General features: G+C 45.0%; 1 protein-coding gene across 1 annotated transcript; it reads left to right on the top strand.

Annotated features, from left to right (window-relative positions):
* The first annotated feature begins 7,964 nt into the window (after window positions 1-7,964).
* On the top strand, window positions 7,965-9,973 carry LOC130034997 (COX assembly mitochondrial protein 2 homolog). The gene is made up of 3 exons (XM_056126487.1): window positions 7,965-7,981; window positions 9,478-9,806; window positions 9,894-9,973. The coding sequence occupies exons 1-3, from the start codon at window positions 7,965-7,967 to the stop codon at window positions 9,971-9,973; spliced, it is 426 nt and encodes a 141-aa protein (XP_055982462.1).
* Window positions 9,974-11,421: the final 1,448 nt, after the last annotated feature.

Genomic DNA, 11,421 nt, shown 5'->3' with positions numbered 1-11,421 from the left:
AAAATTTTCTTGCACTATTTATTTATTTAAATTTATTTATTTATTTTTTTATTAGTGAAACACCTTGAGGTACAGTTGTAGACTTACAAATTTTTGTGCTTGGGTTTCAATTATACAATGATCAAGTACCCATCCCTCTACAACTGCCCATCCTCCACCACCACTGATCCCAGTACCCCTCCACCCCCCATCCCCCATCCCACCCTGCCTTTGTGTCAGCGCATTCCCCTTTGTTCTCTCTCTACTTTTGGGTGCTGTGGTTTGCAAAAGAGGCACTGAGAGGCAATCATGCGCGGTCTACAGTCTACTTTCAGCATGCGTCGCTCATCCTGGGAGGATCCTCCCAACACCCTTTATTTGGTGCTCCCTTTTCTATCTGAGCTGTCTTTTCCCCTAGCATGTGTGGCTGACCTGAGCCATGGAGTGAACCTCCTGGTACTTATATTGGCCATTCTTGGGTATTAGTCTCCCATTTTGTTATTTTATGTTCCCCAGATGAGTGAAATCTTTCTATGTCTGTCCCTCTCTTTCTGACTCATTTTGCTTAGCATGATACTTTCCATGTAGTATCACTTGTATGTAAATGTCATGACTTCATCTTTTCTAACAGCTGCATAGTATTCCATCATGTAGATGTACCAAGGTTTCTTTAATCAATCATCTGTTTTCAGGCACTCAGGTTTTTCACAGATTCTGGCTATTGTAAACAGTTCTTGCACTATTTAATGGTGAAGATCCATTTATATTATTAGTTGTTTTTAATTTTTTTTATTAGTGAAACACCATGAAACACCTACCAGTTGTAGGCTTACAAGTTGTTGTGCTTGGGTTTCAGTTATACAATGATCAAGTACCCATCCCACCACCAGTGCCCATTCTCCACCCTCACCATTACCAGTATTCCTCCCACCTCCCCATCCCCCATCCCACCCTGCCTCTGTGGCAGGGCACTTTCTTTTGTTCTATCTCTGGTTTTGGGTGCTGTGGTCTGCAGAAGAGACATTGGGTGGCAATCATGTTCGGTCCATAGACTACTTTCAGCAGGCATCTCCCATCCTGGGCAGATCTTCCCAGCACCTTTCTTTTGGTGCTCTCTTCTCTATCCGAGCTGCCCTTACCTCTAGAGTGTGCAGCTGGCCTCTAAGCCATGGAGTGAACAACCTGGTATTTATCACAGCTGTTCTTGGGTGTTAGTCTCTTATTTTGTTACTTTATGTTACCCAGATGAATGCAATCTTTCTATGTCTGTCCCTCTCTTTCTGACTCATTTCACTTAGCATGATATTTTCCATGTAGTACCACTTGTATGTAAATTTCATGACTTCATTTTTTCTAACTGCTACATAGTACTCCATTGTGTAGATGTACCAAAGTTTCTTTAACCAGTCATCTGTTCTCGGGCACTCAGGTTTTTTCCATATACTAGCTATTGTAAACAGTGCTGCAATGAACAAACAAGTGCAGATGTCACTTCGATTATACTTTTTAGCCTCTCTGGGGTATATTCCCAGGAGTGGTATTGCTGGGTCAAATGGGAGCTCAATTTCTAATTTTTTTAGAGTCATCCATACTGTTTTCCAAAAGGATTGAACCAGTCGGCATTGTAAATAAAAAACATTTACAATGTTGAATTAGTGTCCTTATTTCTCTGACTTGAAATTTTAATTTTAATAGTTTTGTTCATATGCAGACAATGCTCTTCCTGCCCTCCACCATAGCCACAAAAACATAAATTTTTTAAAAAAGAATTTCTAATTAAAACACTGTGATTTGCAAAATTCTTTATAATATAGTTGTTTCAGTTAGGGTTCCAACACCACCAGTGTGACCTTCCCTCAACCAGTCCCCAGTTTTCCTCCCAATTCCAACCTGCTCCCTTAGTCACATAACAAATTTGTATATTTCTTGCTCCAACAAAATGTAAAGAAATGAAAAATAGAATGCTCAGACAATAAATCAGTGTAGATCAATTTGTGATTGTTATATGATTTTAACTTAGGCAAATCAGAAAATTAAAATTACAATAAAATTAAAAATACAATAATAAAATATCTATTATCATGTACATAAGTAAGTTTTCAGCTCTGGAATCTACACATATGTAAAATTAAATTTTATGTTCTGGGTTGGAGTGACAGCATAGCAGTAGGGCATTTGCCTTGCGCACAGCTGGTCTGGCTGATCCGGGTTCGATTCCTCTGCCCCTCTCGGAGAGCCCGGCAAGCTACCGAGAGTATCTTGGCTGCACGGCAAGGCTACCCGTGACATATCCAATATGCCAAACACAGTAATAACAAGTCTCACGATGGAGACATTACTGGGCCCACTCGAGCAAATCGATGAACAACGGGAGGACCGTGATGGTGAAATTTTATGTTCTAAAACTTGGATTTCATTATGTTAGTAATCATGTCTTTTCTGTCATTAATAAATTTAAGGAAAGTTCTATGCAAATATTTTTTTAGTTTACATGAAGTAGGTAAGGAAGGCCTACATATGTAAAATTTTTTCTTCCCCTACACTTTAGTTAAACATGTGGTTTGCAATGTTGTTCGTGATGATTTGTTACAGGCATTAAATATTTGAACTCGAATCCCACCACGATTATCATTTTACCTCCAACATTGCCTCCAATTTTCAACAATCCTGCCCCATACCAGGCACACAATAATTTATTTTATATTGGTTGTTTATATTGGGCAGTCAGTCTCCTGCCCCTGCGCCTGGCTGTTCCTCGCTGGGGTCCCTTGGAGGGGAGCGGGTTGAGCTTTCCTCCCCACCCCGACCAGGGCTCCGGCAGCCGAAGACCTCCAGGACCAGCCACCACCATGCTGAGACCACTCTCCGCACACATGAAGGTACTGGCAGAGGGACAAAGCCACGCGGGTTCCGGGGCCGAGATCTCCAAGCCTACTTGAATTGGAGTCGAGCATCCTCCACCCAGATCCTCCAAATTCCAGTAGGCTGGGGTCACACCCACCACCTGGCCCCCTGGCGCCGTGTAATCCCATCAACGGCCAAGACTCAGAGACTACAAAAGGCAGCTCCCGGACGAGACCAGTGCAGTCAGTCTCCTGCCCCTGCGCCTGGCTGTTCCTCGCTGGGGTCCCTTGGAGGGGAGCGGGTTGAGCTTTCCTCCCCACCCCGACCAGGGATCCGGCAGCCGAAGACCTCCAGGACCAGCCACCACCATGCTGAGACCACTCTCCGCACACATGAAGGTACTGGCAGAGGGACAAAGCCACGCGGGTTCCGGGGCCGAGATCTCCAAGCCTACTCGAATTGGAGTCGAGCATCCTCCACCCAGATCCTCCAAATTCCAGTAGGCTGGGGTCACACCCACCACCTGGCCCCCTGGCGCCGTGTAATCCCATCAACGGCCAAGATTCAGAGACTACAAAAGGCAGCTCCCGGACGAGACCAGTGCAGTCAGTCTCCTGCCCCTGCGCCTGGCTGTTCCTCGCTGGGGTCCCTTGGAGGGGAGCGGGTTGAGCTTTCCTCTCCACCCCGACCAGGGCTCCGGCAGCCGAAGACCTCCAGGACCAGCCACCACCATGCTGAGACCACTCTCCGCACACATGAAGGTACTGGCAGAGGGACAAAGCCACGCGGGTTCCGGGGCCGAGATCTCCAAGCCTACTCGAATTGGAGTCGAGCATCCTCCACCCAGTTCCTCCAAATTCCAGTAGGCTGGGGTCACACCCACCACCTGGCCCCCTGGCGCTGTGTAATCCCATCAACGGCCAAGACTCAGAGACTACAAAATGCAGCTCCCGGAACCGCAGGGCCGCATTCGCGGCCGCGCGACATCTTATCAGAACATCTTTTTATGATATCTTATTATCTCATTCCTACTCTGGACAAACTTGCAGGCTATCGAATATAGTCTGCCCACAGGGCAGAGTCTGGCAAACTCCCCGTGGCGCACCAAATATGCCAAATACCAGTAACAATGATGGGTCTCATTCTCCTAAAAAGCCTTGAATAGAATCTCAGGGCTAGGATGAAAGAGACGTTACTGGGGCCTGCTCGAGGCAATCGACGAATAACAGGATGATGAATGAATGATGAATGATGAAGGATTACTAAAATGTTATTACAAGGTAATCCTTCTGTGTAAATGTTTTTGTTAGTTGAGATTATTTGGCTTCTATGTTACATCCAAGCAATCTGGTATCTGCTACTGGATTATCAGTCTGGTAGAGTTTGGAGATGTTGCATGCCCGGCCTAGTGCTCCAGAAAATCCAGAATATTTTACTGTGCAACACAGCTGGAGTTAGATTTTTTACTGGGCAGTGACTTTGGGGTGTGGATGTGACTGTCAGGGCTTCAGGAAGTACAGGGAGGTGGGGGGAGGTAGCCCATTCTGACTCTGAAAAATCTAGAGATTTCAACCACTGGGACTCATTGTGTACCTGAGCTCTCAGTACGATAACTTCTCTGTGAGGCTCAGTCTTGAGCCAATGGGCTCTGACCAGAGGCATAGAGGAGACTTTGGGTTCTTTGTTTTGTTTTGTTTTGTTTTTTTGGGTCACACCTGGCGATGCACAGGGGTTACTCCTGGCTCTGCACTCAGGAATTACCCCTGGCGGTGCTCAGAGGATCATATGGGATGCCGGGAATCGAACCCGGGTTGGCTGTGTGCAAGGCAAACGCCCTACCTGCTGTGTTATCTCTCCAGCCCCACAGAGGAGACTTTGGAGTGTGGGAGAAAGCAGTTGCTGGAGATAGCAAATTGGGACCAGCAACTAAGGCCTGCCTGCTCGTGGGATCCCTGGTAGATTATGGAGCTCCTTCACTGTCCCTGAGAACCGAATTATTTTGTATTTCCTTAATTTTCCTTTGGTTTTCTTTTCGTATAAGAAATAAACTGAATGTGCTCAGGACTTTTTCCTGGCTTGGTGTTCAAAGATCAACTCTGCTACATCTTAGGGGAATATTTGGAATAGGACAATAGGACATCAAACCAGGAGGGCCTCGTGCAATGAAAAGGGCCTATGTGCTGTACTAGTGCTCAGGCCCAATCACTGCACACTTTCAGGAGTTGGACATCTGTCATTTGGTCCACATGCCAACATACTCTGGAACAAGGAAAGGGAAGGGACACAGACCCCCAGACTTTTGGGCCTTGTTCTTCCTGACCTGGCCTGTCAGGTGCTCCCAGACAGAGACAGAAGCTCTCTGCTTGGCTGTTCTTGTAGCCAGTCTGGGAGTGCTCTTGTTGCTTTCTTTTTCTTTTTGTTTGTTTGCTCTGGTTTTGGGAAAACTAAGTATTGTTCATGGTGTAAACCTGGCTCTTTGCTCAGTGATTAGTCTCGGAAGTGCTTTGAGAACTGTCTTCTGTTTTTGTAGATACAGATTTGTTGGTATAAAGCCAAATATATTTATTTATATATGATTCCATATATAAATGTCAATTAGAGTGTGTAGGCTAGTGGTAACTAAAACCTTTTGTTATAAAAATCAAAAATATTTCCTACTTAGCCTTTACTGATAGTTTGATGAAATTTGTTCTGCATCAGGTTTTGGGAAATGAAGGAAGCAGCTTCTGCTCCCAATAACTTTGTCCTCAGACCATGGCTGCTGCAGCTGGGGCTCTGGGCAGACATCTTTGGATCACTGTTATTCCTTTTTGATTCCTCAAGCTCAAGTTCCCATGTTTGCCTCAAAATTAGGGACATTCATCACTGACACCTCTTATTTTTTTCATGAATATTTGACAAAATGTAAGAGAGGAGTCGACAACTTTCTGTAAAGCGGGGTGTTCTATGGAGAACCCCCTCAGCCATTCTGGATCAAGTGTTGGATCCCAGAATGTTTGATCCCAGGTTTTGTGCAAACACAGAATTTAGTAAAATCATGAAGATAAAAGTTGTTTGAAAATTATGAACAAACAAAATTTATCTATACTTTCAAAAGAAGAATGATTTTTGTGCAAGTAGATCAGGAGTCATGAATATTTCAAATAGACATTTAAGAGTGCAAAGGAGGAGTCCTGAAAGGGGGAAAAAGCCTGAGGAGGTGGAAAGGGCTGAGCATTCTCAGGGTGGAGTCCTGGAAGGAAGAGGCTGTCAGGAGTGAATGGATGGGTCCGAGGTTTATCAGCAGGTAGGATGCCTGCCCTGCAAGATCCTTGCAGCATATGAGGTGGGTCCCCACTCCCTCCAAGAGTGTGGCACCACAGACTGTCGCCCAAACAAATATACAAAAAATTAAAAAGAAGGGAAGAGAAGGAAACTGGTGTCAAATACCACCAAAAAGTCCAATATACTATCTCCGACAGTAGGACAGTTCTGGTGCCTGGGGACCAGCTGCATTAAGCTCCTCCAGGGCTGAACCTGCCAGGTCGTGTGAGAGATGAAGCAGGTCTGCTGAGTGTTGGAGAGGGCAATAGTAGTAACAGCCCATTTTTTCATGTCCCCATGTACCCAGGGTCCTGTGGTACTGCTGTTGAGCCTATGAACTGTTTGACCATCAGGATTCATGTTGGATGTCACATAAGTATACCTAAGAAATACCTGTGAATCAAAAATCCCTGTCTTTCACTCTAGGTAACCCTTTTGCCCTAGCATTCTGGATCATGCAGGGCCATGTGGAGCAGAGAGGAACCGTCCAACTGTCCTTCTTGGGATCAGTCAGCCCCAGTTGGCTCACCCAGAACCCAGGCCAGAGCTCCATTGACCCCAGTAGAGTGCACCTTAAACTAGACCATCAGGATTACCTGGCTGAGCCCAGTCCAAATTCTGGTCCACAGATGGGATCACAATACATTGATGGTTGGAAAGCCACATGTTTGGAGGTAATTTGTGACATGGCCCACCCCAAAATATGCCTCCTCCTCTCTGGGTTTGTGTATAAAAACATAGAGAACCCTAAAGGTAAAGTTTTCTATACTCATGTGTAAAGCTATAGCTTGGTGTGGGTCCTACAATTCTGCTTCCTTCATCATTCCCTGCACAGACTCTCTTCCCAGATTACCTCTCTAGATGGTGGAACAAACTGTCAATTTGATTCTGAGTTGATGGTTGGGAAGGAGGGAAATTCCAGCGAGAGAGGAAAGGGAAGAAGAAATTTTGAAGACATCTGTAAATTTTGGTTATTCACTCCTTTTATAATCTCTGCTCACATGGGATGGAGGACTTTACAGAATAGTAGGTAAGCCTGGAAAAATGGTTTAATACTTACTGTTATAGTCTGTAAATATGTCTTGACCAACAGATGCATTTTTAACTTTTTCAGTTACTTGTTCTTCTGTTACCGAGGTGTTTTCCTTGAAAATGTGTATGACATTCACATAAATCTTTTCTCTATTGCGCAGGCCAGATTTTGGTGAATTAGACGGGCTAAAATTGAAACAAAGGCATCACTTGGTGCTGAACAGAGGGATCAATCAACAGGTCTTCAAACTAGTCCAGAATCCCAAATCCCCCAGCACTAGTCCTGATGTAAGTCCTGTCACCCCTTGGGGCCCCACTTTTGGACTTAAAGTAAGATGACATTTGACAAGGCTGAAGATCACTCATTATAAGCAAGGTATCTGTACTTGATATTTGAGACATCTGAGGGTTAGAACAGTGTCCTGTTGGAGAATATTCAGGAAAATTGTAAACACTTTGAGGGACCACATGTGAAAACAGAGGACTGGAGTTGGGATTGGTCATAAATGTGCAAAGTCACCAACCACTTTAACCTGTGCTACCACTTTGGCCCCTGAATTTAGCATTGTAATTTAAAACTTCTGGCCATGACTCATTCACATAAGGCTTCGAATGTGGCAGCGGAGTCCGCAGAGCATTGTGAAAGGGGTACTTTAGCAGTTCAAAAAATCATCAAAAATCCAAGGACATAATTTTTGCGATGAGGCCAGGGAGAAATGCCATATGCCATATTTCAAAGATCCTGCCTGCAGGATATTCCAATTCAGGCAGCAAAGCAATGCATTTGTGAACAAGCTGTGGGAAAAATGGGGAAACTGTGCCTGTAAGTGCTAAAAATAAAAGAGGAGCAGGAATAACTTTGACTCTGGGCTCAGGGTGAGGAGACCTGAGATCTAGCCCCCAGAGTGCCACTCTCTGTGTCCATCCCCATGTCACAGCAGCCCTGAGCCTCAGTTTCTTTGTCTATCTCAAGAGTTGAATTCTGACATATTTTGTTTTTCTCTTTCTTAGTTTTTCTCTTTCTTCCTGTCCTTTTCTGGTTTTTGAGCCACACCTGAAGATGTTCAGGGCTTACTCCTAGCTCTGTGGTCAGGGATTAATCCTGGAGGTGTCTGGGAGACCATACGTCATGCCAGGTCTAATCCCAGGGTCTGTTGAATGTAAAGTAGGAGCCCTTCCCCACTGTACTATTGCTCTGGCCTTGATACTTCCTATTTCAACATATTTGCTCTCAAGAACTGGGGAATCCAGAGAATAGACATCATTTGACTTTGACCTCAAAAGAGCCTTGTCAAGGCACTGTGGCAGGGAAAGCAGTTGCGCTCCAGGACTCTGAGTTTGAAGAAAACAGTTGGCTTCTTTGAATACCCTTATTCCATTACCAAAAAAGGACAAAAAAGCATGGCCACCTCATGGCCTGTGCCCTCATTATACTTGAGGCAGCCCCTGCACTGAGACAAACACAACTTAGAGGTGTTGCCTAAGTGCAGCTCCCTCTTTCAAATGGCAGCTCCAGGCACTGGGGGCTCTGGCCTTGCACGTGCATGACCCAGGTTCAATTCTCAGCAAATCCCCTGAGCTGTCAGGACTGGTCCTGGATTTTGGGTGCCAGTTACTCTGTTGGCCCTTGACTGTTGAACAGAATCTCCTGTCGTTCCTCAGACGAATAGTCACATTTGTCTCTCAGTCACTGCTTAGCTAAAAACTACAACAATTAGGAAGACTTCATTCAATTTATGTGTACAAATATATATCTATATACATATATATATACAGTAAAGTAAAAGTAAAGGCCCTCCCGTTGATCATCGATTTGCTCGAGCGGGCCCAGTAACGTCTCCATTGGAGACTTTGTTGTTACTGTGTTTGGCATATTGAATACGTCACGGGAAGCTTGCCAGGCTCTGCTGTGCGGGCCAGATACTCTCGGTAGCTTGCCGGGCTCTCCAAGAGGGGCAGAGGAATCGAACTCGGGTCGGCCATGTTGGCTGCATGCAAGGCAAATGCCCTACCGCTGTGCTATCGCTCCAGCCAAACACAGTAACAACAAAATCTCCAATGGAGACGTTACTGGGCCCGCTCGAGCAAATCGATGTATACAGATACATATATATTTATAGATGTATATGTATGTTTTTTCATCCTATACTATAAAGGATTTGAAAAAAGCTTTAAAAGGAGATGAACAAATGACTTGTTAAAGAAACTTTGGAACATCTACACAATGGAATACTATACAGCTGTTAGGAGAGATTTAGTCATGAAAGTGCTTATAAGTGGATAGACATGGAGAATATCATACTAAGTGAAATAAGTCAGAAAGAGAGGGACACGTGCCCGGCGGGGCCGGCGTCCGGGTTTTTCTGCTGGGCTCCATCACCTCCTCCTAAGGATGCATCCCGACTTATCTCCACACTTGCACACTGAAGAGTGCAACACCTTGATAAACTTGCTTGAGGAATGTCACAAAAATCACAGCTTTCTGAAATTTTTTGGTGATTGCAATGATCTTGATCGAGAGATGAGAAAATGCTTGAAGAAAGAGTACATGGAAAAGAGGATCAAGAGCAGGGAGCATGGTAATGCGATGCAAAAGAGACTATTTCTTCAGAGGATTCTGACAAATAAATTGTATTTTCACTGGATGCCTTGGCTGAAAGAAGACCTAAAGCCTCTAGGTTGACAGCTGAAAGAATCCTCTCATTTGGTCTCCAGAACACTTTGCTGATTTGTAGACACAAGCCATGGAAAGATCCAGAAAAGCCTGGATTCTGACAGTGTTGGTAAAGCCTTTAGTTCTCTCCAGCATACTTGACTTCCCACTTCCCCCCTTTCCCTCCACCAGGGAACACTGGAGTAACTTCTCTCCTTCAATAAAATAACTGATTTTAATAAAAAGAAAAGAAAGAGAGGGACAGATATAGAAGGACTGCACTCATTTGTGGAGTATAGAATAACATAACATGAGGCTGACACCCAAGGACAGTAAACACAAGGGCCAGGAGAATTGCCCCATAGCTGGAAGCCTGCCTCATGAGTGGAGGGGAGACGATAGATGGAATAGAGAAGGAATCACTAAGAAAATGATGGCTGGAGGAATCAGTCAGGATGGAAAATGTGTGCCGAAAGTAGATCATTTGATCACTTGACTTCCTGTTAATCGTCGATTTGCTTGAGCGGGCACCAGTAACGTCTCCATTTGTCCCTGTTGCGTGCTAGTGTAGCCCAATGGCGTCTGTTCGCTCAAATAACATGAAGAGCCTCAAACCGATCATTCATGATCTTGATGAAGAAGTATGACCATCTGGTAGGTGGGCGGCCACATGGTCTTTTGACATCCTATGGAATCCAGTTGGTAACAGCTCTAGTCCAGCGGTCGTCTTTAAATCTCAGTACGTGACCAGCCCATCTGATTTTTGACACCTTGGCAAATGAGACAGCGTCCCTGATTCTTGATTGTCGACGGAGGTTGGAACTCCGGATTCTTTCTCTCATTTGAGTGAAACGTGATATTCCAAGCATAGCTCTTTCACTTCCTCTTTGGGAGACTCGAATAGCGTTCTCATCCTGTTTGCATAGGGCCCAGGTCTCTGAGGCATATGTTAATGCAGGAAGAACAGTGGAATCAAAGAGATGTGCCCAGAGCCGGAGGTTCTTCGTCCTCTTAGTATTTCTTTGATGCTCTTGAAGGCGTTCCAAGCCGCTCTCTTCCTCCTGCGCAGCTCGGATGCCAGGTCATTTGTCATGTTGACTTCTCGACCTAGGTACACATAGCTGTTGCATTCGGAGATGGTCGTTCCATTGAGAGCGAATGGGGCGTCAGGAACAAGGCTGTTTCTCATAAACATTGTCTTCGTAAGATTCAGCTGTAGACCGACCTTTCCACACTCACGGTCGAAGTCGGCCAGCATTTGTGCCAGTTGGCTGATGTTTGGTGTTATTAAAACAATGTCATCAGCAAAGCGGAGGTGGTGTAGTTGCCGACCATCTATCTTCACTCCCATTCCTTCCCATTCCAGTCGTCGCATGACGTTCTTGAGGGTGGCACTGAAGAGTTTTGGTGAAATGTTATCACCCTGCTGAACCCCTCTCTGGACATCGACGATTACCTCTTTGTAGAATGGTGAGATCCTGGTAGTGAATCCGCAATACAGCTCACAGAGGATCTTTATGTATTGAGCTTGAATGCCCTGATTGGCTAGGGCTTCAATGACTGCTTCCGTCTCAACAAAATCAAAGGCGTTCTTTAAATCAATGAACGTT

The sequence above is a fragment of the Sorex fumeus genome, unplaced genomic scaffold (genome assembly GCF_029834395.1).
Source record: "Sorex fumeus unplaced genomic scaffold, SorFum_2.1 ptg000063l, whole genome shotgun sequence".
In the NCBI taxonomy this organism is placed as follows: Eukaryota; Metazoa; Chordata; class Mammalia; order Eulipotyphla; family Soricidae; genus Sorex; species Sorex fumeus.
The sequence above is the reverse complement of the archived record's forward strand: the minus strand, read 5'-3'. Positions and strand labels throughout refer to the sequence as shown.